Source organism: Mirounga angustirostris, unplaced genomic scaffold (genome assembly GCF_029215605.1).
Source record: "Mirounga angustirostris isolate CCGP_5_RB_7025 unplaced genomic scaffold, mMirAng1.0.hap1 SCAF_9, whole genome shotgun sequence".
Taxonomy (NCBI): domain Eukaryota; kingdom Metazoa; phylum Chordata; class Mammalia; order Carnivora; family Phocidae; genus Mirounga; species Mirounga angustirostris.
Genome location: NW_026991717.1, coordinates 49,464,544 through 49,491,684, shown reverse-complemented (window position 1 = coordinate 49,491,684; position 27,141 = coordinate 49,464,544). Strand labels below are relative to the sequence as shown.

General features: G+C 35.8%; 1 protein-coding gene across 1 annotated transcript in view; it reads right to left on the bottom strand.

Moving 5' to 3' along the window:
• Positions 1 to 27,141, bottom strand: part of DNAAF4 (dynein axonemal assembly factor 4) — a 92,416-nt gene that overhangs the window by 15,640 nt on the left and 49,635 nt on the right. The window contains exons 8-10 of the mRNA XM_064570448.1: positions 21,550 to 21,781; positions 9,336 to 9,481; positions 7,547 to 7,656 (exon numbers count right to left, since the gene is read on the bottom strand). Coding sequence (XP_064426518.1) covers positions 7,547 to 7,656; positions 9,336 to 9,481; positions 21,550 to 21,781 — 488 coding nt within the window. The remainder of the gene's footprint in view (positions 1 to 7,546; positions 7,657 to 9,335; positions 9,482 to 21,549; positions 21,782 to 27,141) is intronic.

The window sequence follows — 27,141 nt, the reverse complement described above, 5'->3', positions numbered from 1 at the left end:
GTTCATGCATGTCTTACGTCAGATGCATGGTCAGCTTTTAATTGGGACAATCTTTTCAAAGATGTTTGTATAGCACACAGCCTTGGAAAATAGAGATAGTGTCCTCCTCTGGGGCAAAGAACAGATTTATTTACTGTTCAGTATGAAAAAAAGATAGTATCTCCTTGTGGGGCAGAAGTTCGACATGTTTGCTTACAATCCTCTTATAAAAAATTGTGTTCCTTGGGGGCACCTGGGTGGCTCAGTCAGATAAGCATCTGACTCTTGATTTCGGCTCAGGTCATGATCTTGGGGTCCTGGAATTGAGCCCTATGTCGGGCTCCTGCTCAGCGCAGAGTCTCCTTGTCCCTATCCCTCCTGCTCTGCTCTTCCCGCCCTTCCCCATCCCCGCTCTCTCTCTCTTACACACACACACACATACACACTCTAAAATAAGTAAAAGTAAATTAAAAAATGGTGTTCCTTAAATATGGTGTTCTGAGCTGTGGTTCAAACCTGGGCCTGCCTTTGCATTGGCCTTGTGGGACTTGAGGAGCAAAGGGAAACAACATGAAGCTCACACTGCTTGCTGTGCCTTGAATAATAGTCCTTTGTCTCTGACCCATGAGTCTCCTGTCTTCTCCCCTGTATCCATGAAACTGTGGTAGGCTAACCCTTCATAGTTCTTGCCAGGGCATGGACCCAAACCTAAGAACTAGAAAGAAATTCAGTTTGGCAAGTAGAACTGTATACTGTGTTGGGAGGAGATGATCAATAATCAGCATCAAAAAGTCCAACATGAAGTAAAAAGGACATCCAGACAGGCAGATAGAATCCAACAGAACATACACAAACAACAAGCAGAAATATAGACAGGCAGACTAGGTTAGTCTGTCAGCAGGGTCTTATAAACAAAGATGGGGTTCAGAAGTAGAATTAGCCTGGTAGCAAAAGGAAAAACAAAAGCAAAACAGATCTCCAATCTTAAAAGGACTGGAGTACTAGGCAGCTACAAAATCTGGCACTTAGGCCAAAAGAATAAAAAGAAAATTCAGGGGGCACCTACGTGGCTCAGTGGGTTAGGCATCTGACTCTTGATTGCAGCTCAGGTCTTGATCAAGACCCATGAGTCATGACGTCATGAGTTCAAGCCCCACATACAAAGAAAAGAAGAGAAGAGAAGAGAAAAGGAAAGAAAAGAAAATTTAAATATAAGAACTAGGGTAGACAATGACTTTATGTAATAATAGCAATATGATGCTGGGAACTAGATTGTAAAATAATATATCCTTAATTCCCTCCTATGTAACATTAGACTGCTGTAGGGAGTGAGGTATGCAGAAGGGATTCAAGTGGCCTTAGGATAGGAAAAGAAGGGATTTAAGTCTGAAGTTAAGACAGAGTCCAAAAAACTTACGCTAAAAATCAAGCACAGAGCAATGTCAGTGACACAGAACAATGGTCCATTTACTTTATATGATTACAGGTGTCTAGAAGGGTAGCTATTAAAGTTATTTACAGATTCTGAGTCATGTAAGCCTGTTAAATAACATCATACCATGCACATATCTAAACTAGAGCATCTAGACTCTGTTTTATGTGAGATATTCTCAGTAAAAAGCTGTTTGGTACATAAGGTTAATTGGAAAAGGTAAAATGCTTTCACGAGCAAATAAAATTACCTAAGCTTACTTATTCTCCCAAAAGGTAGAGATTTGGCATTTAAAACTAAGACACAGCAGTGGAAGGGTAGGCAGAGAAAAATGAAAAAGCTATTGCTCTTTTGAAAGGTTTGCCCACCTCTACCCTTTTGTGAAACAAGTGTCCCATGGGTTTTAGCATAGTAAGAACAGTTGGACTATTTTCACCTGTGTAAATATAGAAGGCTATCATGAAACAAAGCCTCCAGAGATGAAAGTATTTCATCCTTTGGCTTAAGTTCAACACTCTACTTCTGAATCAGTTCTATTATGTCTATTTCTATCCTTTGTACTGCATTACATTGCTAGCAAGGATACAATTCTAACAAGTCTTACCTTTCCTTTTATCTATTTGTACTTGGCACTATGATTAACCGTACTTTGCTCTATTTTTCTGGGTGTTATTAGTTACCAAGTTTTCTTCCATCTCTCCTCATTTTCAACACTCTTTCTCTGGTCCTCTTATTTTACATCTCTTTCTTTTTCTATCTAATTGGAGGTAGTAAGGCAAAATGGTATATAAACAAAAGAGGCTGAAAGTAATGACAATCTACCATGTCTGACTGCTGCAAAGTATACTTTTGCACTAGGGTTGCTGCCAATTTGTTGTTTTTGCCAGCAATTTTATTTCTATGTTTTAATTTTTTTAATTTTTAATTTTATTTTCACACACACACACACACACACACACACACACTCTTTTGCTGCTCTTAGTCAAAATTCCAACCATGGCTCAAAAATCTTATCTTCCCTTTCTACTCTTTTTTTTTTTTTTTTTTTAAGATTTTATTTATTTATTTGAGAGAGAGCATGAGCACAAGAAGGGGGAGGGGCAGAGGGAGAAGCAGACTCTCCGCTGGGCGAGGAGCCGGATGTGGGGCTCGATCCGAGGCCCCGGGATCATGACCTGAGCCCAAAGGCAGACACTTAACCGACTGAGCCACCCATGTGCCCCAGCCCTTTCTACGCTTAAATCCAAATCACATCTTTAGTGTATCAGAAATAAGACCAGACCAACACTGTCTAGGACCTTTAGTCCCAGCATCATAACACCTGTACCAAAGGACTGTCTCACCATTTCAGTCAACCTCGTTACCTTTGAGCACTGATCTAAAAGCACACTTCTCCCTTGTCTTCATGTTTCTGGCCTTTCCTACTCCCATCCCCTTCTACTCCTTTGCATTTTTTTTTTTTTTTAAGTAATCTTAAAAGCTTTTTAAGTGGCTTAAAAGCCACTGTGGGGCTTGAACTCATGACCCTGAGATCAAGAGTCCCATGCTCTACCGACTGTGCCAGCCAGGTGCTCCTCCTTCATACTTTCTTATTCCTAGTTCTGCCATAATAGACTCCACCTCCCAGTCCTTCCCTATACCCTCAACTTTTCCACAAAATCCTTTCTAAAATAAACCTGGCTCTGCCCTGAGGGCAGTGCTAATCTCTGCCACCCTCCCCACTAAACACCCCTCCACCCAACTCCCCACCTCAGGGATTTGAGGGGGTGGAACTGCAGGAACTGGCATCGTCAGGGCTTGCTTCTGCTAGATCCAAGCTGTAACTCTCTCTTTATATAGAAGGCCTTATCCTTTGGGACTCCTGACATCTTTGCCCTATAGCCATCTAGCCACTGTTGTCTACTGGCTTTTTAAAATCACTCTTCTCATATTCATTAAGGACTTTGAGAAACCTGGTTCCCAGCATCTGTCTCTATCCCAACTTCTGCCATGATTCCAGAAGATTCTACATAAATTCTAAGAAGATTTATGTATATGACCAATTTATCAATTTATTCTTCAAATACCTGGAACTCCTTAACTCAGCATATCTTCCTTTCAACTGTATTTTTGCTACCCACTCCCAGGGTCACACACTGGCCTCCATCTAATTTCTTAATGGCTCCAATTTCTCTCAGTCCACCGGGCCCCTCATGGCATTTCTTCCTTTCTAACTCAGCCTGGACTTCATGGCTAAATATCTGAGCTATTTTTCAATGAGCAATCTGGTCCCTTGCACTACTGGTCTTTTACAGTACTTGTCAGTTAAAAATCCCACTCTGGCCCAAAGATCTATTCTTAAATCCAAAAGACTAAACACTATCGGAGATAAATCACACAGCTGTACGGACATCTCTATAAGTTCATGTTCTCCAACCTGGCAAGGCCAACAGTATTCATTAGTCAATTTCCCTTATCTAGGTCCATATTTGTCTTTACTTGCTTTCCTCCAGTCTCAGAAAATGAAGTATCTCTGTCTATTCCAAGTCAATCTGTCAACATTTTCTAGAGCAAAGTAATCAATCCAGCAGGACAGCCCACTCAGCTTTGCTTGCTTCAGCATTCTCAGATTGCAAGGAGGAGCAATTCATAACCAAACCACTTAGACTGCCTTCACAATTGGAATACAAGGACAGAAAGTGGGTTTTATTCATCTGTGAGAAGTATACAGCAGTAGTTAGAATACAAGTTTTTAATCATACTGACCTGGACTTGAATCCTGATTTTACTTATTAACCATCACCTTACCCATGTTTTCTTAACTTCTAGTCCTGTTTTCCATGTTTGTAAGAAGGGGATAAAAATAATAATATCCAACTAGTCACATTGTTATAGGAATTAAGCGAGCAATTTTGTGTACAGCTGCTAGTTTCTCAAACATTTGCTAAATAGTGCAAAAGTAGTAGGTCCTGCCCAACTACAGTTGTGAGGACTTAATGAGATAGTATAAAACACAAAAGCTCTTGTAAACCATCACAAGCAATGAACATATTAACTGTGATCCTGACAATAGCAGTTTAGAGATAAGCAAATGCAATTAAAGAAATGACAGAATGTTAGAGCTGGGGGGCAGTGCAAGCAGTTGGCCAAGTAGAACGGGTGAAAAAAAAGGGACTTTCATTTAATATGTGCCGTGAAAATTTCTTCCCCCCAAAAAATATTTGTTATTATAAAATTTTAAAATGAATGCAACTTTTAAAAAGAGGAAAAGTGAAATAAAATCAAGACAATCCATCCATTTTTGGCTTTCACCCACTTTTCTCCACTCTGCTCAGAGACATTTCAATCATCTTTCTCTTGTCTCCAAATCTATTCAAATCTTTTATATTCTTAAGGAAACAACACAAAACAAAAACTCTTTAAATTTTCTACCCCATTGGCTTCTGGGAGTATTTTTGTGTACTCCTTTCTTTTGCAAGACCTTTAAATGTTGATAGGTCACGGAGTGTTATCCTCAGGCCACTACTCTCCTGGTCTACACGCTCTGCGGATAGCTCAGTTACTTTTTTACTTTTATAAATTTAACTACAATATAAATGCTGATAACCTCCAAATCTATTTCTATAGTGCTGGCTTCTCCTCTGGGTTCAAACTTGCTGGACAGTGTCACCCAGACTGGCCCAGAGACATATTCAACTCAACATATTAAAAACTGAACTTAACCTCCATTCTCTCCTGACTGGCCCCTCATCTTGTATTCTCTAATTTAGCTGGTGGCATCACGCAATCAATCATTCAAACTAGAAACTGGGAACTCCTTCCTCTTACTCCCCAAAAATCAATCAAGAAGTTCTGCCTATTTTACCTCTTAAATATTTCTCATGTTTCCCTCCCCTCCACCCCTGCAACAACACCTAAAACAAGGCCAGTTCAAGGCCTTTGTCATGTTTTCTGCAACACATTCTTCCCCTCACCTTACAGAATAAAATCTAAAAAAATGCAGGCGCCCCAAAAAAACACAGATTCTTAAATAGAATGAGTAAACTGGTAGCTGCCAGAGGGAAGGTGGGCAGGGGGGTGGGTGAAATAGGTGAAGGTGATTAAAAATAAACTTATCATCATGAGCACTGAGTAACATAGAAATGTTGAATAGTTATATTGTACACCTGACACTAATATAACACTGTATGTTAATTATACTTGAATTAAAAAATAAGTTAAAAAAAAAATCTTAACCAAGCATACGTGGCCCCTGATGATTTTTCTAAGTTCATTTGTCATTACTCGTAGCCTCAAATTTTATGTTTTAGCAAAAAATAAACCACACATAGTTCCTGACCTATATATCACACTATTTCTTGTCTCTTGAGCTTTTGTTCATATTGTCTCCACTACTTGAAATGAATGCCTTTCTTTCCCCTTTCTCTTAAAATTCCTACTTATCATTAAGAGGAGCTCAGGGGCTACATTCTCTATGAAGCTTTTTCTGAACCTACCTTCCTCCCTTTAAAGGTAGGTGCCCCTCTTCTGTATTCTCATTTTACCTTGTTCTTTTCTATGTATTGTACTTCCCACACAGTATTATAACTATTTGTATATGTCTGTCTCCTCCACTGATCTTTGTAGCTCAGAGCCTAGCCTATAGTCTGGTAAATAGCAAGCAATCAATAGATGTTTGTTTATTTAATGGTTGAATAAATGGAGAGGAAGGGAGGGAAGGAGCAAGGGAGAGAGGGAAGGGAAGAAAGAGGAGGAAGGATCATGTAGGGCTTTAATGTTGGAAGTAAGAGAAACCAACCTGTCAGCCCCAGGCCTCTGACCTTCAGAAAAACTGTCACTTCAGCTCAACCCCACATATCAATCCCTGGTGTAACAGACAGGAGAAAAGACCAAGAAAGAACACAGGAAAGATAAGAAAAGAAAAATATAGACATGTGGTAGACAGGTAATGGAAACCTTCCACCCCCCAAAAGATGTCCATATCCTAATCCTCAGAACCTATGACATGGCAGGAAGGATTCCACAGATGTGCCTAAATTAAGGTCTTGAGGTAAGAGATTATGCAAATGAGACTAATGTAATCACAAGAATCCTTCTAAAAGAAAGAGGGAAGCAGAAGAGTCAGAGTCAGAGAAGGAGATGGGATTATGGAAGCAGAGGTTAGAGAGATGCAATTGCTGGCTGGAGGCCACAAGCCAAGGAATATAGGCAGCCTAAAAACTAGAAAATGAAAGGAAATAGATTCTTCCCTACAGGCTGTAGAAGGAACACAACTGATACCTTGATTTTAGCCCAGTGAAACCCATTTTGAACTTCTGACTTCTAAAACTGTCAGATAGTAAATCTGTGATATTTTAAGCCACTAAGTTTATGGTAGATTTTTATGGCAACAATAGAAAAATAATATACAATGTTATATAATGAAATATAATAAGTAACATCTACAACTGCCTCAAAATATGAATTCAAATTTCCATTCATAATGTATCAAAATTCACTGTTTTTGATAATTTTATAAAAATATTCACACACAGAGCAACATGTAAATAAATGAAAGGATTTCCTGGATATAAAATGATAATTTATAAGATAATTTGGTAATCTTTTAAAGATGGAGATGAATAATCAAAGAAACTCTAGCTCCTAAAAAACACATTTTTTTTTTTTTTTAAGAGAGGGAGTTTTTTTTAAGGGGGGTCAGAGGGAGAGGGAGAAAGAGAATCTTAAGCATACTTCACGGTGAGGAGCCCGACACAGGGCTTGATCTCAAAGCCCTGAGATCACGAGCTGAGCCGAAATCAAGAGTCGGACACTCAACTGACTGAGCCACCCAGGCGCCCCTAAAAAACACATTTCTAAGGGAGATATTAGGAAGAACTTATGCTAAATGTAAGGGATTTTAATAAGTAACCCAAAAGATGCCATATATTTCATTTCTGTGACATTTAAATATAAAAACAAATAAAAATAAGAGCCTTGTTATATGATCTGACTTTTTAAATAAGGAAGCCCTGCCTACCTAATTTGCTTATTTGCATTATCTTTCCCCAACAACATACACACAAGCACATACGTCAAGATATCTTGAAGATGTAGTAAGTACTAATGTATACCTAATTTATTATAAATCTCATAGCCAGAGTTCAAACAACTTACTTCCCTTTGTCCTTCAGCCATTCTGGGTTCTTTTCTTCTTCTTTTAAATCAGAAAGTTCAGGAATATCAGTATTCAGTGCTCTTCGTGCCTCTGCTTGTTTGTGTAACCACTGAAATCAGAGAATGAAATCTAATGAAGGACACAAAAGTCTTATTTTTATTAACAGCTACTTTGAGATTTCTCAGCTTCTACCATAAGATGGAAATACCATTTGTTATGGACTGAAACTTTGTGTCTCAAAATTCGTATGATGAAGCCCTTAATCCCCATGTAATGGTATTTGGAAGTAGGACTTTTGGGAGGTAATTAGATTTAGATGAGGCCATGAGGGTGGGGACCCATGATGAGATTAGTGTCCTTCTAAGAAGAGGAAGAGACCAGAGCACAGCTCTCCTTCCAACACTCCCTGTATCCTGATCTTGGACTTTCCAGCCTCCAGAACTTTGAGAAATGTCTGTTGTTTAAGCCACCCAGTCTAGGGTATTTTGTTATAGCAGCCTCAGTAGACTAATATACTATTTGATAATGTGATTTTAAACTTCCAGTTTTTATCCTTTTCAGTTTAACATTACTAGCTGGTAAAGATCAAATTTATAAAATTTCATAGAAATTTCTGGGAGTTCATGTGATTATTATTTTACTTTTCTTGCTTATATTTGTTTTTCTAAAATGAAAAAATATAAATGACTTTTAAATAATTATAATTCTATAATTCTAGAGATAATTTTACAAATAATAAAATTTAGAATATATTGTTTAATAATAAGAAAATAGTTAATACTTTTTTAAGATTTTATTTATTTGAGAGAGAGTGAGAGAAGGAGAGATTATTGAGGGAGAGAGAGAACCAGACTCCCTGCTGAGCAGAGAACCTTATTCGGGGCTCAATCCCAGGACCCTGAGATCATGACCTGACCCGAAGGCAGATGCTTAACGAACTGAGCCACCAAGGTGCCCCCAAAATAGTTAATATTTATAAATTGTCATCATGTCTTAAGGATCTTCGATTACTTCCACAACTTTTCTTTCCTTTTTTTTTCTTTTTAAGATTTATTTATTTATTTGACAGAGAGAGAGAGCACAAGCAGGGGAAGCAGCAGAGGCAGAGGGAGAAGCAGGCTCGCCGCTGAGCAGGGAGCCCGATGCGGGGCTCGATCCCAGGACCCTGGGATCATGACCTGAGCTGAAGGCAGATGCTTCACCGACTGAGCCACCCAGGCGCCCCACTTCCACAGCTTTTCAATTGTGAGAGGCAACAATTAATATCTTGTAGTAAAAAAAATGCAGTTCTTAGTGCCTATATAAGTAAAGATACAACATTCAAAATCCCAGGGCCCAGGAATTTATAAATGAATGAGAGATATTCTAGAATGTCACAATAGAAATACTGGATGATAATAATAATTAGTTGTAATAATATATTAACAATAAATGTCCAAATCTGTCACCAAACACATATTGATCCCTTACCAAAACACAAGTTTACAAATCTAATATAGCAAATGATGCATTTGATAAAATAAGTGGCAAATGTAACAATTTATCTCCTGGAATAAGTAATAATACTGCCTACTAAATCAGGGTTCTCTCATCAGTGTTCTGGAGACAAAAAAAATTCTGCAAAATATATTTTTCTCAAAAAGACATACTAAAATATATTCAAGAAGTACTATCTTAAGTGTAATGAATACTTAAGAAATTCAAAACTCAGTATTAGTTTTAATAGATGAAATAAATAATAAAGTATTTTCATTTGTGATCATTGTAACTAACAGCAAGTATACCTACCTCCTCTTCTTCTGCTACTTGTGATTCTCGGAGAGCAGTTGGAAATACTCGAGGGGTAAAGTTGATTTTAATACTGCCAACAGAGCGAGGAGCAGGAATACTGTCTTCCTTTAACTTCTCCAAAAATATATTTTCTGAATTTCTTCCTTGAAAAGCAATATTAGCAAGTGAGTTATCTTTCTCTCATTTTCTAGATAACAATCAAACTGACTTTTAAAGTAATTACACATCAAAGCTACCTCTAAAATCCTATACAAATAAACCAAAGATAACTTCTGCTAGAAGGAATATAAAATCCATCATTGAAAGTGTGGCAGCTAGTTATTTCTTCTTTAATCAAAGACCCCAGCTACTTTTCTATGATTCTCTTTGTTAAAACACAGTGTTTAATTTACATTCACTCTAGTGAAGGGCACTCTGAGCAACTCTACATCCACTTTATTTTTTTTTTTAAGATTTTATTTATTTATTTGACAGAGAGAGAGAGCAAGAGCAGGAACACAAGCAAGGAGAGTGCGAGAAGGAGAAGCAGGCTTCCTGCGGAGCAGGGAGCCCGATGCGGGGCTTGATCCCAGGACCCTGGGATCATGACCAGAGCCGAAGGCAGACGGCTTAATGACTGAGCCACCCAGGTGCCCCTCTACATCCACTTTAGAAAGCCATCACTACCAATACTACCTCTATTTCCTTTAAGCTCCTACAGCAATATCTTCTATAAGCTTCCTTGTGATGGTATAAAAATTTTTCAGCCATCAGAGATAGCTAATGAGAATAGGCAAAGAGTAATAATGAAAAGCTATACATTTTTAGAAAGATAGTCTGATGTAATAATGGTTAAGCCAATATAAGAGGAGAAATTAATCTGTTAGAATATAAACTATATGAATAAAAGGAAGGAAAGGTAAGTTTAAAAAATGCAAAAGTACAAAAAATATGATACACAGATTTAAAAGGCAATATCAAAACTTTTTTTTTTTTAAAGAATTTTATTTATTTATTTGACAGAGAGAGAGAGACAGCGAGAGAGGGAACACAAGCAAAGGGAGTGTGAGAGGGAGAAGCAGGCTTCCCGTGGGGCGAGGAGCCTGATGCGGGGCTCGATCCCAGGACCCTGGGATCATGACCTGAGCCGGAGGCAGACGCTTAACGACTGAGCCACCCAGGTGCCCCCAATATCAAAACTTTTAAGAAAAATAGATTTTCCACAAATACAAAGAGTAATATCCTTGATATAAAATGAATGCACACAAATAAGAAAAAAACTTCTAAATTAAAAAATTTGAAAATGGCCTACATTGACATTTCCAAGAGAGGGAAGAGGGGGACAAGGAGGAAAAAATAAGGGCTCAAACAAACAAGAAAATTTGAGTGCAAATTTTCTAGATGTCTGTGGTTGAGACATCTATCTTCCAATATTCTATCCATTCTCCCCTATTCCTTTTAGGGATATAATTTTAGTTCTAAGCTGGGCATATGACTGTGTCAGGCTAGAATCTACATAACCCAGCCTCCCTTGAGATTAGATGTGATTATATGCCAAATCTGAGACAACAAAATGTGAATAGAAGTGATGTATACAATGGATCATTTTATAGGTACATCTGCTTTCTGTGGACTCCTCTTTCCTCCTTCCCACAGGCTAAAACACAATGCCAACCTCTGCATCCAGAGATGGAAGCCAAATGATGTAATGACAGAGATGGTCCTGCCTGCCTGGATGGCCTTGTGGAACAAAGTCACCTATCAGGCCTACATTGATCACTGTCACATAACAAGTATTGGATTATGGAGAACTAAATTTCTGTCTTATTTGATCTGTAATTTTGGTCTCCTTATTATAACAATTAGCTTTAACCTACCAAATAAAATGTTCCAAGAATTTTATATCCAAGTAAATTGTTGTTTACTTATAAAGGCAAAAGACATTCCTAGATATCTAAGAACTAAGTAAATATACTACCTAGCCATCTTTTCCAAATAAATTAATCAAAGAAATGTTCCAGAACATGGAGAAATGAAATTAAGAACCCAAGAGTGGAGAATTTAAGGGTAAAAATGAAAAGAATTGGTTTTCTACACAGTGGAGAACACACTAAAAATGTGAATAAGATTCTTAAATGTTAGTATAACAGAAGGAAAACAATAAAAAGTAAAAATGAAGTATATAACTTCAAATTATAATACTAATGATTACTAGGATATAGAACATGAAGGGAATAAGCACTATTTTCCATAATGAGAAATTAAAAATTTATTTTCTTGGGCACCTGGGTGGCTCAGTCGGTTAAGCGTCTGCCTTTGGCTCAGGTCATGACCTCAGGGTCCTGGGATCAAGTCCTGCGCTGGGCTCCCTGCTCAGGGTGGAGTCTGCTTCTCCCCTCACTCTCCCTCTCTCTCTCTCTCTCAAATAAATAAATAAAATCTTTAAAAAATTTTTATTTTATCAATTTTGCTAAAATAAGTAAACATCTTTAAATATTCATGAAAACATTAATGTGACCATTAGTTACATTAAAAATAGGCTATTTAGCTTCCAAACTCTTACTGTAAAATAAGACAAGTAGTAAAACATAAAATAAAAAGAAATTAGCTTTCTGTCTCTAGAAGCATAAGGTTAAAGTTTTTAAAACTTTTTACAAACAATGTCCAGCTAAAATGCTATAAACACATAAAATGCTTGATAAAAATGTAACAAATAAATAAAGGTTCAAATATACAGTTTAGTTTAAAAAGTAAGCAAAGAAAAAGTCTTATCAGTGATTTACAGTTGGGGTAATCCAAAAGCTGACAAAGAGCTGTTTAGAAAGATATTTATATCTATATCTGAAATACATATATAAAGGCTAAAGGCTGGAAATTTAATGCTGATATAGTTACAGAGGTGGGAAGCTGGAAATGAAACTAGAAGCTTAGAAGGGCTGCTCTCTTAGTGAAAAGAACATTTATAAAATCACTGTCCACTGGTCCAGGAAAGTGAAGCCTATTCTTCCTGGGGTTTTGGACAGGAGGAGAAAAAAATATCTCTTGTGAGAAATCAAAACTCTAGGTATCCCTTGTGAGCAATTCTTACTTCCACAAACCAGAACACCTGAGATTTTTTTATATGCACCCATAAAAAAAAAAAAATCCTTGCTGAAAATGAACACACAATCAATAACTACAAATCACATGAGAAAATAATCCAGTATAAAGGACAGTTAGCAGACACAACAAACAGGAGGTATGGCTTCTTATAGAACAATCTGAAAGAGATTAAAATAATTTTAAACATGTTTATTAAGAGCAAAGACAAGATAAATCCATAATGAAAAATGAAGAAACTAATGACAAAAGAATGAACAACAACAACAGAAAAAACAAATGGAACTTCAAAAATGAAAAAATACTGCCACTGAAATTTAAAAGGATAAGTTTAACAGCAAACTAGAAGAGATCTGAGGATAATATATAGAATGTGGTCAAGAAATATAGAGAAAAGAGGAAGGTGATATTTCAAGACAATAGCTTAAAGGTCCACAGAACTTTACTGAAGACATAAGTTCTTTGAATAAAAGTATATTCCAAGTTCTGATATTATGAAACAAATAAGTATAAAACTTCATAGAGACTAATAAAATCAAAGTACATTAAAGTGAAGAATTTTAAAGTCACCAGAGACAAAGAATGGATTACCTTATAAAGTTTCAATAGTTAGATCAAGAGCAGACTTCTCAGCAACATTAGAGGGCAAAAGGCAATAGAAAAATATCTTCAAATTACTGATGGAAAATAACTATCAATGTGGAATTCTACAACCAGCCAAACCACCCTTCAACAAGTATAATATAAAGATAATAACTGAACTCAACACCCACAAATCTTCATTAAAGAACTACTAAAGGATTTACTTGTAAAGGGAAGGCAATTTAACCCACAAAGAAGTCAAACATAACAAGCAAAGACAAATTAAAAATCAGTAAATATACATCAATCTAAATAGTAATGACTATATAGTGGGAAAAAAGCCCATACTAACAAGTGATGCCTAAATTTAGGGATTTAAAAATAAAATGAAGTCAACTGATCTCCTTTCCCACCAATAAAGTGGACTAAAATGTTTAGACAATTTCATAGAAGATGGGTATCGCTGGAACTTATGTACTAAATTTCCTTGTAATATTTACAAGAATGATAGAGATTAACCTTAATGTTTAATATGCATGTTAAAATATAGTAATTCGAATTATATCTATGTACCAAAACAGATACAAAAAATTTAACTTTAATCAAAGAACAAAAATAGAATACAGACTTTTCAAATTAGTAGAAAGAAAATAATCAAGAACATTTTTTAAATCCAAGGCAGAAAAATAGAAAAAAGAACCAAAAAGAAAGTCTAGTAAATATAAATCACAAAGTAAGATAGTAGAAGAAAATCTTAAGACATCAGGATACATTTTATTTATAATAATAAATCTAAGTGGCCCATAGCTTATTAAAAGAATAAAATAAGCACAAATACACCCCATAAACCACAATCTATAAACACACCTGTAACATAATGATACAGGAAATTTTAAATATGAGAACATTTCCATTTTATACATTTGGAAACTAAAACAAAACAAAATGAAACAAAAAATCAAACCAAAACAAAAAACCCACAAAAAACAAACAAAAAACTCTCTAGTAATTCAAGGGCCAAAGGAAAAAATGATGATGAGTTACAAAATATTTGCAGCTAAACAACAACAAAAACACAAGATTCCAAGACTTGTGAATGTATTAACATAGTATTTAAGAGAAAAAAATTTAACATGCATTTATTAAAATATTTCAAAATTAATGAAAACAAGTCGGACAAAGAACAGAGAAAACCTAAAGAAACTAAAAGAAGCAAAATAAAAATAAACACAGTAATTAATGGAATAGAAAACAAAGAAACAATAAAAAGTATCAACAAAACGAAAAATTGCTTTTCGGAACAGATTTACAAAATGCTACAATACTTGATCAAGGAAAAACAAAATAGTATTAGGAATAAAGAAATAATGATAGAAGCAAATAAGAGAAACTTTATGCCAATAAATTTGAAAAGATGATATGCACAATTTCCTATAAAATAAATTACCAAAATGGACTTGAAAAAATAGAGCACCTGAATAACCAGAAACTAAATGTACTTCTATAAAATGCTCCATGCCTAGACATATTAGGGGTAGTTTTACTAAACCTTCAAACACCAGATATTTCATAGCAAACTAAATTGTTTTTGAAGAATAGAAAAAGAAAACAGGTACAATTTCCAGCATACCTGAGCAGTAAATATTGTAAGACTTTGCATGTCTGAAAAGTCCTTTTTCTTGCCTCACACTTGATTAATAAGCTGGGTATAGAATTTCACACTGAAAATTATTTTCACTCAGAATTTTGAAGGCACTGATTCATGTTTCAGGATTCCAGTGCTGAGGTTAAGAGAACAAATACTAACATTCCCAGTCCTTTGTGCATGATCTGTTTCTCTTCTCTGGAAGCTTTCAGGATCTCTGCCTAAAGTGTGCTGAGGGGTGCCTGAGTGGCTCAGTCAGTTAAGCATCCAACTCTTGATTTTGGCTCAGGTCATGATCTCAGCTGTTGTGAGATGGAGCCTCACAAGAGTCTCTGAGCTGGGTGTGGAGCCTGCTTAAGATTCTCCCTCTCCCTCTGCCCCACCCCCTGGTTCATGTACTCTTGTTTTCTCTCTCTAAAAAAGAAAAAGAAAAAACATCAAGTGTGCTGAAATTTCATGTGCTTTGGCATGAATATTATAAAATCTGCCGTGCTGGACCTGATAGACTCTTTCAATGTGGAAATTCATTTAAGTTTTCAGAAGTTTTGCAACATTAAAAATATTATTTCCTCTATTCTGTCTCTCCCTCTCTCTTTCTTATACCCCTATTATTTGAATGTTGAACATCCTGGATGGATACTCTGATTGTTTTATCTTTTCTATTTTAAATCTCTTTGTCCTTTTGTTCTACTTTCTGAAAAACTTAGAAACTATATTCCAAACATTTGATTAAAGTTTTAATTTTTATCACATTTTAAATTTCCAAATTGTTTTATTCTGTTAATATTCCTTACTATAGCCTCTTGTTCTTATTTAATGATTAAAATATGTCTTCATCTCTCTGAAGACATTAGTTATAATTAAGTTTTCTTCTGTTCCTTTCATTACTTGGTTGTTTCAAGTTATATTTTTCTGTATCTTGTCTATCTCCTCCTATTAAAGTATAAAAATTCTGACTGAAGTTCTGTGTACATGAATCTGAAATCTGTTGACTAGTAAGCTTCAGCAGGGAGAACTAGCTGGGCCATTACAAATGTCAGGATTTTTTCATCCTACACTCATAAGCTTCCCTATAGAAGAATTCTCTAATCTGCATCCCAGGTGCACTGGGTTTGTGCATGCATATGTGCATGACCTAAGGGGAGAGGAGTGCTGGAGGGGATCCCTTGAACTGGTATTTAGATTTACACAATGCTGACTTTCACTCCATCTCTGTATTTTCAGAGCAGAATCTCACTCAGTCTTCAACTCTGCAGAAAGTAAACCCCCAATCTTCTGTCATGATCTGGAGATCTGGTTGTGAAACTCTATTTACACACTTTCAACCAATCCCCCCCCTTTTTTTTCCTTCCAGACTTATATTTGCCTCTACCTTTAGGAGTACCTGGTTCTTCCAAGTTGAAAAGGGACAAATTCACGTGGCCTAAAGTTTCATCTCTCCCTCTACAATGCTTTTAGTAGCTTAGCAGGCAAATCAAAACTACTTCAACAGAAGAACAGGCTGGTACCAGTAACTGAACTCTTTCTAACAAGATAAGGAAGTCCCCATAGTTAATTAATTAGATGTTCAATGATTCCTCTTTCCCAGTCTCCTATAAATATACACAATACTACAAGGACCAGGATCCTCAAAGGAGGCTTTACTATGGCTGGCCTTAAGCATAACTACGGAATAACAAGAACCTGAAGAATTTATGTGCATTTTGGTGTTTTCTGCCTAAAAGTATTCCCAATAAACTTTATTCAATTTTACAAAGAAATAATTCATGTACAATAAAATGTACTCAGGGGTGCCTGGATGCCTCAGTTGGTTAGACATCCAACTCTTGGTTTCCACTCAGGTCATAATCTCAGGGTCATGAGATGAAGTCTCATGTTGGGCTCTGTACTCAGCAGGGAGTCTGCCTGAGATCTTCTTCCTCTCCCTCTCTGCCCCTCCCCCAGCACTCCCACATGTGCGTGTGTTTGTGCTCTCTCTCTCTCAAATAAATCTTTAAAAAAACTAAACTGTACACATTTTAAAGTACATTAATTCATTGAGTCCTGACAGATGCATGCACCCATGAAATCATAATCATAATGAAAACAGAAAATTTCTATCACTTCTAAGAGTCCCCTATAGCCACTTGAAGTTCATCCTTTTACCTCTGGCCCCAGATAAGCACTGATGCACTCTCAGTCATTGTAAAATGGTTAGTATTTTCTCTAATTTCATGCAGGATGGACTGTTGTGGTCACTTTATGAATGTATGAGAATTTGTTTATTCACTCCTCTAGTGATGGGCATCATTTCCAGTTATTCACCATTGTGAATAAAGTTGCCATAAATATTTGAATACAAGTCTTCAGGTGAATACATCTCTCTTGTGTAAATACTGAAGACAAAAATGACTGAGTTATACGATAAATGTATACTTAACTTTTAAGGAAAGAGCCAAATGCTCTTCTAGTATTGTGCCATTTTACATTTCTACCACCAGTGTACAAGAGCTCTAGTTGCAGCATATCCTCAACCACACTTGTGTTGATGGTCTTTAGTTTTCTGTTTTAGTCATTTTATTTTTTTTTAAGGATTTTACTTATTTATTTGTCAGAGAGAGAGAGAGCACAAGCAAAGTGAGCAGCAGGCAGAGGGAGAAGCAGGCTCCCAACTGAGCAAGGAGCCCGATCCGGGACTTGACCCTGGGACCCTGGATCATGACCTGGGCCGAAGGCAGACGCTTAATTGACTGAGCCATCCAGGCATCCAGTTTTAGTCATTTTAAAGCATATGTACTATGTACTGTATCTCACTGTGGTTTTAATTTGCATTTCCCTACTAACGAATAATGTTGAACATCTTCTCATGTGCCTAGTGGCCATTCGTGTCTTCCTCTGTGACAAGTCCATTCAAATCTTTCATCCAATTGTTTATTGGATTGTCTTCTTACGTATGTATTATGTACACAGTGAGGCAAGAGTCTACCTTTATTTGTTTCCATAAATATATCCAGATCTGTTCCAGACGTTCCTTTCCCCATTGAATTGCCTTGTTACCTTTCATTAAAATCACTAAACCATACTTGTGTAGATCCATTTCTAGTCCCTGTACTCTGTTGTTTTGAACTTAAGGTTTGTCCTTTCACCAATTCCATCTTGTCTTTATTACGGTAGCTTGATGCTAAGTCTTCAAATCAGATAGTATGAGTCTTACATCTTTGCTCTTATTTTTAAAAGTTCCTTTGGCTATCCTAGGTCATTCACATTCTCATATAAATTTTAGAACCAACTTGTCAATTTATACAAAAAGCTTACCAGGATTTCTAATGGAATTGCACTGAATCGATAGATTAATTTAAGAACTAACATCCTATCAAGGAGGTGGGGGACATCGGAGGGGGAGAAGAACCATGAGAGACTATGGACCCTGAGAAACAGAGTTCTAGAGGGGAGGGGGGTGGGGGGATGGGTTAGCCTGGTGATGGGTATTAAAGAGGGCACGTACTAAATGGAGCACTGTTTATATGCAAACAATGAATCATGGAACACCACATCAAAAACTAATGATGTAATGGATGGTGATTAACATAACACAATAAAATAAAAAAAAAAAAAGAACTAACCTCCTATCAATATTGAGATTTCCAACTCAGGAACATGTTATATCACTGCATTTATTTAAGACTTTAAAATATCTCTCAGCAATTTTTCTATAGTTTTCAGTGATGTGGTCTTACATATCTTTTGTTAAATTTATTCCTAAATATTTTCTCTTTTAGTGCTATTACAAATAAATTAAAATTTAATTTTCCAATTGTTTGCTGCTGGCAAATAAAATTTTAAGTGACTTTTATAATCTTTATGAGACCTTGCTCAATTCAGTTATTAGTTCTAGCAGTTATTTTTCAGATTTCTTAGGGATTTCCACATACACAATCATGTCATCTACAAATACAGCTTTACTTCTTCCTGTCGAATCTTTATGCCTCTCATTTCTTCTTCTTGTCTTAATGTAATGGTTGGGGCCTCCAGTATAATGTTGAACTGAAACAGTGAAAGTGAAATACTTGCCTACCTCCTGGAGATACAGGGCAAGGCAAAGCATTCATCAACTGACCAATAAATATGAAGCTTACTACACATTTTTTTGTAGAAGGACCTCATCAGAATAAGAAAGTACCTTTCTATTCCTAATTTGTTGAGAAATTATTTTTATAAATGGGTGTTGGGTTTTATCAAATACCTTCTGCAATAGTGAAATGATCATATGTTTTTTCCTTTATTCTGTTAGTACAGTTAATTACATTGAATGATTTTCAAATGCTAAACCAACCTTGCATTCCATTATCCATTTTTAGCAGTCAAAAATTCTCTAGGCTGTGTGAAGAGAAAGTATGACTATAGTTGTTTAACCAAGGATGGGTTTATTTTCTCACTTAATAAGCTTGAAAGAAGGTGGTTCAATGCAGAGGTACCATCTTTCCAAAGTCATTAATGTCCCAAACTCCTTCTTCTTTCCTATTCCATCATTCTTAGTGTATGTCTTGCCTCTTTGTGGTTTTAAAATAGCTAATGAACTTTTTGGTACAGACCTTCATCTTAGGTAGGAAAAGGAAAGGAGAAGCAAGCAGAAAGGAGTAATACTTTTCTATAAATCTTTAGCAGATTTCTTCTTGCATTTTATCAGTCAGAATTTGTCACTTGGGCTACATCTAGTTACAAGAGAGTTTGGGGAAGTGAGTTTTGCTTTGTTTTGTTTTGTTTTTTACTAATTTAAAATGATTTTGTAAAAATAATTCAATGTGCTTTTTCAATGTGTTCCTTATTTTTTCTCTTTATAATAAAAAATTTTAAACATATATAAAAGTAGACATAATAGAATAATTAACCATCATGCATTCATAACCTGCCTTCAATTATCAACTCCTGGCCAATATCACTTCATCTTTACTTCTATCTACTTTCACATACCATATTATTTTGAAGCAAATCTCAGACATCATATATTTTCATCCATAAATATTTCAGTAGGTATCCCTATGAGATAAGGGCTTTCTAAATCTAACTATAATTACATTATCACATCTAGAAGGAAAAAATGTAATTATTCTTTAATTTCTTGAAATATCCAATTGGTATTTAAATTTCTAAGAGGCAAGGTTTTTAGCTGAACACATTTCTTCTGTCCCCTCCCTCAAACCATGATTCTGTTCATAAAAAAGAAAGGGAGAATATATATTGAGTAGGAAATCTGCAGCACCTGCCACACCATTTGTATTCTGTATATAAAAAGTGGCTTATCTAATATACTATATATACTCATATTATAAATTATAGTCTTACTTGTTGATGTGCCAAAGAATAAGAGTACAATAATCCAAATTCCAAACATCTAAGTTGATTTTTAAAATCACATAAAATCTTATCAAAATTTTTTACTTATAAAATCACCTTAATATAAAATATTAAGCAGTTTTCATCAAAATGACACCATTCTATATTTAAGTTCTAGGTCTAGAGGAGTATGGAGCTCACACCACATTTAACTCCTCTGCCCTGCAAAGTAATTGTGTCATAGCCTTGACTCCCAGCTTCACATTAAGAGATAAAATTAGTGTGGTGTGCCTTTTATTATGGGACTGGTAATTAAAACTTCTGAGGTTTTGCTATTTCATCATTAGTAATATTTTGGTTAAGCACAAACTGAGTCACTCTTGAAAGATACTGTAAGGCTTTGGGATACTTGATAACAAACATTTAAAAGGTAGTATTTTTCCAAACCAGGACTATATACTTTGAGTACTTTTTCCCTAACACATTTCTGAGTGAAAACATGTCCTTAATACAGAGTCGGCTAAAATATGTTATGAATTAAATAATGAACATGGTTAATCTGCCTGTCTTACCCGTGTAGCAATACACCACAGCAGTGGTCACCTACTCTAGAGCCTGATCACCCACGTCCAAATTCTGACTCTGCCATTTATTAGCAGTGTTACCTTGGGCTAGTAAGACTCTCTGTGCCTTTCCTCTCCTGGAAAATGGGGATAATCATGGTTCCTAACTCATAGGTTCATTTATTGACTTTCCAACACACTAGATCTCACTTAAAGTAGTAAAGACATATAACCTAGAGCATAGGTTTCAGATGCAGATAGATGTGGGTTCAAATCCCACAGGTTTACTTATTGGGTAGTTGTTTATCTTTTCTGAATATCTATTTCCACTAAAATAAGAATAGCAGTACTTATCCCAAAGTGTTGTTGTGATGACTGAGTGATACAACCAATAAAATCGCCTGGCATAGGAAAATCACCTAATAAATGTTAATTATTATTACTACATAAGGGATTTTACAAAAAAATGTTCCATTCCTAAATATACTAAATATGCCTAAAACAAAGTTTAATATTCTAAAATCAGATAAAATCAAACTCTTAGCTTTCAATAAAGAAATATGTTCTTTTACCTATTTCTGAACACATCAGGATCAAAGGCCAGATGAGCCCCTATTTGCTTACAACTAAGTTTGTGTAATAGTACTCATGTTCCTGAGTCATGTGAGGAAAATGTCTTTTTTTTTTTTAATATTTTTTTATTTATTTGTCAGAGAGAGCGAGAGCACAAGCAGGGGGAGCGGCAGGCAGAGGGAGAAGCAGGCTCCCTGTGAGCAAGGAGCCCGATACAGGACTCAATCCCAGGACCCTGGGATCTGAATCATTGCTCACTGTATTTTGAAAATGTCATTGTTTCCTAAGAGAAGAAATAAATCTTTCACCTTAGCCTCTATACTGTAGTACTTATTCTCAACATACCAAAATAATGACCTAATACTATAAATAGATTACGAAAAAAAAAAAAAAAGTGACATGTCTACTTCACCAAATGGACTCACTTTCCCAGAAAATATTAAAGTAATGATTGTACCTTTTGTGGCAAGATTTCTAGATGCTGCAATTCTAGTAAGGCTTTTATGTTTTAATTTGTTTCTCTCTTCTTCAATTTGCTTTCCTTGTTCACAGAATTTCTCTTCTCTCTGAATTCCTTTTTGTTCTTCAGCTTTTCTTTGACATTCTTTCCAGGCTTCCAATTCTTTAGTTGCTTTTAGTCGTTCATTTTCTTTCATATCTTCTATTTTTTTCCTCTCCTCTTCTTCAATCTGTAAAAATTACAATTACCAAAACCTTAAAACATACAAAAACCAACATTTTAAAAATAAGAAATTCATTATAATTAATTATTATTATAAACTCTTATCATTGTATCTGCAGCAGCAGTAGTAGTAGTGAATAAAAAATTAAAACGGGAATGGTAAATGATTTAGGATGTCATGGAATACAGGTTTTAGTTCCAGATTTACCATTAATTATTAATACAATCTTGAGCAATCATTTTCTCTAACCTCAGTTTACTCACATGTAAAATGGGGACAGGCATTCAGTTAAATGATATCTAAGGGCTTGGTAAAAAAAAAAATATTTTTCTAAAAACCAAGTCACTTTGGGGCGCCTGGGTGGCTCAGTCATTAAGCGTCTGCCTTCGGCTCAGGTCATGGTCCCAGGGTCCTGGGATCGAGTTCCGCATCGGGCTCCCTGCTCCACGGGAAGCCTGCTTCTCCCTCTCCCACTCCCCCTGCTTGTGTTCCCTCTCTCTCTGTGTCTCTCTCTGTCAAATAAATAAATAAAATCTTTTAAAAATATAAAAATCAAGTCACTTCTCCCAAAATTTACACACACACGCACAAATGCACGCACACATATTTGCCTTTCTACTTATGCCAATCTTCTCTTGTCTTGGGACTGAAGTTGTGCCAATCTTCACCTTATGGAATGAGGGAACAGTAAGAAAGGAAACGGGAAGGACGAACTAGGAAGTTTGTCTCTGGTGGGTTTGAACTTTGAACGCTGCTGCCAACTGCATTTGCAATAGCAGGTATTTGAAGCTTCCACAAGAAAAGCTGATTATCAGATGAATTTGAAAGCCGTACATTGTACAGGAGTGTGCTAACTTTCTCTCCCTTTCACAAACTTCCTGCACATGGGCAAGGAAGAAAAACCCTGTGAAAGAGTAACTGGTTGGTGTATATGATTGACTATGTATCTGACTTTCCTATGGTGACAAAAATATGTCACCTCTATCCTCTGGAGAACAAAAATTCTCATCTCTATGTCCAGAGAAGCCGTGTCTAACAGAACTTGTCTAACAGAACATGATGACAATGTTTTGTGCCATTCAGTACAGCAGCCACTCGCCACATGTGGCTCAGTAAGCACTTACAATGTGGCTGATGCGACTGAAAAACTAAATTTTTATTTTATTTGTGTTTCATTAATGTAAACTTAAATAGTTTACATTTAAGTAGTACATTTGGCACAGCTCTAGAATAACACGTTGGGACGAAGTTTCCTAGAAGCTGAATTATTTCAGGATACAGAATAAACACAGGTATGAAACTACACTGAAAAGGTGTTCTGTAATATCTGCATGACCTAATACCCTCTTCTGGAAGACAGTTTGTTATTTTCCTATTGGACTGTGGAACACTGACTTTAAAATAAATTTCACAGATTACTGAACACGAGTTTCCGACAGTCCCAGAATTGCACATAAGGCCTAAACTAAGCACAAAAGATAGTAATTTTTACATATTCTAAGTTCAGAGAGTTGCCAGTAAGCTGCCAATAGGTTGGGCCAGAAGAATCTGTGGCAATGAGCCAGTCATTAAATGCCTGACAACAGGGCATGATGACCAGTCAGCGTTAGCCAGAGGCAGCCACAACCTAAAAGGAGATGACAACTTCACCCAGTTTAATGATATGTTTGCCTTTTTTCCTGCTTCCTCTCTGCCCCAACGCATGGACGAAGGGGAAAGTATGTGGAGTCAGAACACCCTCAATCCATCATAATCCCTACAAGTGGAGTGAATTTTGAAAAGTTTTTAAAAGTGTGTAAGACTAAGTCTTAGTTACTAAAAATGAGACTGTCCTTACACCAAAAAGTAACAGGAAAATTAGGTTATTATAGTAAAGATGTAATTAAGAGAACTATATATATATATATATATATATATATATGTATATATACACACATACATACACACACACACATAATTTATAATAAGCTATATAAGAAACAAAAAAAGTCTAACTCTTCAGGGAGTAAGGGGAAAGAGGAGAGACCAAAAAAGACTTCATAGAATAGGTGACAAAGAGACAAGAATGAAGAGAAAAACATGAAGAATACCACAAAAGTCCTTATAATAAAAGGAAGAGACTAAATATATCAAAGAGAAAGACAGACAAATGCGAAACAATCCTTGAAATTCTTTTATTAAAAAAAATACAATATGTGAAACATAGCACTTAAAGGAGGACTGTATAGTAACAGAAAAACTCAGAAAGCTAGAAAAACAATCATCACATATGAAGAAATGGGATTTTAAGTACTTGCTACCACTAAAAAAAGAAGGATGCCATTTAATATGGAGTATTAATTTAATATAGACAGGAAGTGTAAATAATAGGAGGATAAGAACAGGTCCTGAACCAAATTCCTGAAGAAGGGGAAATCTGTATTTCTTTTAATTTGGAATGAATGCCTGGTTTATTAAGGCAATGTTCTTTATAAGCCAATCTCTATTATGAATTACATTTACAAATCATAAATAAAATATTAGCAAACTGAATTGAGGGAAATATTAAAATTATAATACATCTTGATCAAGTAGCACATTTCTTATTTACGATATTAGGAAATCAAAAGAGAAAAACAATATGATCTTAGTACATGCCAAAACACCAGTTGATACTAGGAATAAAAGAAAGATTTCAGCTTAATAAAAGGACTCCTACAATGTCACACTTCAAGGTGAAGTATTAGAAATATTTCTAACAAAGTCACTAAAGCCAGTATACTTAATATTTTATTATTTTCCTAGAGATCATAACCTATACAATAGAATTTTTTAAGTAAATAGAATTTTTTATATAATAAAATTTTATATATTAGTATATTTATTTTTAAAATAAATATAAATACAGATTATAAGGAAATAAAATTGTTATTATTTGCAAATAATATGGTAGATTACCTAAAAGAACCAAAATAACAAACTGACAAACTATTAGAACTATTATAAAAGTAAGTTTAGCAAGGCAATCACATACAAGATCAACTTTATATGAACTCAAAAAAACTTACCTTCCTACAAACTGGCAATAAACAATTAGAAAAATGGAAAAAATCATTTCATTAGTAATTGATCAAAAAAACCTTTTAAAATGCTAAGAATAAGCTTAGCAAAATATGAGTAAGTCCTAGATGTATATTAAGTAATTTTGCTGAGGGGGCACCTGGGTGGCTCAGTCGGTTAAGCATCCAACTCTTGATTTCGGTTCAGGTCATGATCTCAGGGTCATGAGATTGAGCGGCATGGGGTGTGGAGCCTGCTTAAGATTCTCTCTTCCTCCCTTTCCCTTTGCCCCCCGCCCCACTTGAGTGCACGTGCTCTCTCTCTCTCTCTCTCTCAAAATATAAAAATAAAATAATAATAATAATAATTTTGCTGAGGGGTAAGTCCAAATAAATGGGGATAAATGCCATGTTCCTGGAGGGAAATCTCAATAATGTAAATATATTGATATTCTGAAAATTAACTTATAAAGTCAATGTAGATCTAATCAAAATACCAGGAGAACTTCTTAGGGAGCTTGATAAGTAAATGTAAAATTCACCTGCAAAAAAGAATGTACAAGTTTTATAGAGGCATGAAGGGGTTGGCAATTTCCATACACAAATATCAAGTATAAAGCTGGACAAATCTATCAAAAAGAACCACTTCAGAACACTGGAAACTAAGCAAAGACAGCCTGCAAATTGAGAAGTGTTTGTTCTAGAATAAATGCTAAAGTTATAGGCAAGAACAGTGGGATGCTGTGCCCTTCTGCCTGGGGTTACTCCCAACCACCCAATGCCAGCTTCAATAACCAGACTGGCAGTTCTGCCAAGATGAAACTAGCAAAAAGAACCCAACAGCTTTGTTCGCAAAAAGGGTGAATGCATTTCAGGGAGAGGGAGAGGTGAAAACCCATGGTTTTGGTGGATAAAAGTGATAGACTTGGTTGGGAATGAACAGGGAAAATTTAAAGTTGGGGTCTGAAGTTGAAGTCCTGGTTAAGGTGAGTGCCTCACTAGTCAGAACATTAACAGAAAGATCATGTAAATGAGAAAACCATAGAAGGTCTATGATAAGCTTACCATACAACTCTGGCTAAACAGAAAGCTATGTGTTTGTTGGGGAGACCTGAGGAAGCTTGGCATAAAATGAAGCCAGGGCGGGGCACCTGACTGGCTCAGTCAGTAGAGCATGTGACTCTTGATCTCAGGGTTATGAGTTTGAGCCGCACGTTGGGTGTAGAGATTAAGAAACCAAGGAAGAAGGGTTGAAAACTGGCTCCAACTTTGAATGTATTCTAAACCTACACATAGACTGATCAGCAAAGGGTGGGAGCCTCTACCGCTTCTGCCCATATCATTAGTTTACAATTAAGTTATGCAGACATAGGAAAGACTCCTAAGGAAGCCAGCCTAAAAAATAAAAATTAAAAAACTTAGCAGAGACATCAGCAGCTGTATAACACAAAGGAGACTAGACTGACTTCACAATTACAGTACAGGCAACCTTCTAAAAAATAAACAGCCCTCAGTAAATAAACTAACAAACAAATATAAATAAAACAGAACCCAGAATTGTTATAATCTATTAACTAAAACATACAGTTTTGAAAAATAAATAAAATAAAATGTATACTTTTCAACCAACGATATTTCAAAAAGTAATTGGTAAAAAGCTTCTCAAATTTGATGAAAACATTAATCCATAGCTCCAAGAAGTTCAAGAAACTCAAAGTAAAAACACAAAGAGGGGGCGCCTGGGTGGCTCAGTCGTTAAGCGTCTGCCTTCGGCTCAGGTCGTGGTCCCAGGGTCCTAGGACCGAGCCCCGCATCAGGTTCCCTGCTCCGCGGGGAGCCTGCTTCTCTCTCTCCCCCTCCCCTGCTGTGTTCTCTCTCTCTCTGTTAAATAAATAAATAAATAAAAATCTTTAATAAAAAAAAACACAAAGAGATACACCTAGATACAATTTAGTGAAACTGCTAAGTTAACAGAAAAGTCAAACAAAGAGGAGAATCTTGAAAGCAGCAAGAGAAAGAGGACTCATCATGTGCAGGAAATGACAATACAGATAAGACTAATTCCTCATTAAAAACGATGGAGGACAGAAGACAGTCAAATGTCATGTTCAATGTACTGACAGAAAAAAACATATAAACTATGAATTCTATGTCCAGCAAAACCACTCTTCATAAACGAAGATGAAATAAACATATTCCAAGTTAAATAAAGCTGTTGTTAGCAGATGTGCCCTACAAGATATACTAAAGAGAGTTCTTCAGGCTGAAAGGAAATGGCACCAGACACTAACTCAGATCCCCAAGAAGGAATGAAGAGCATGGGAAATG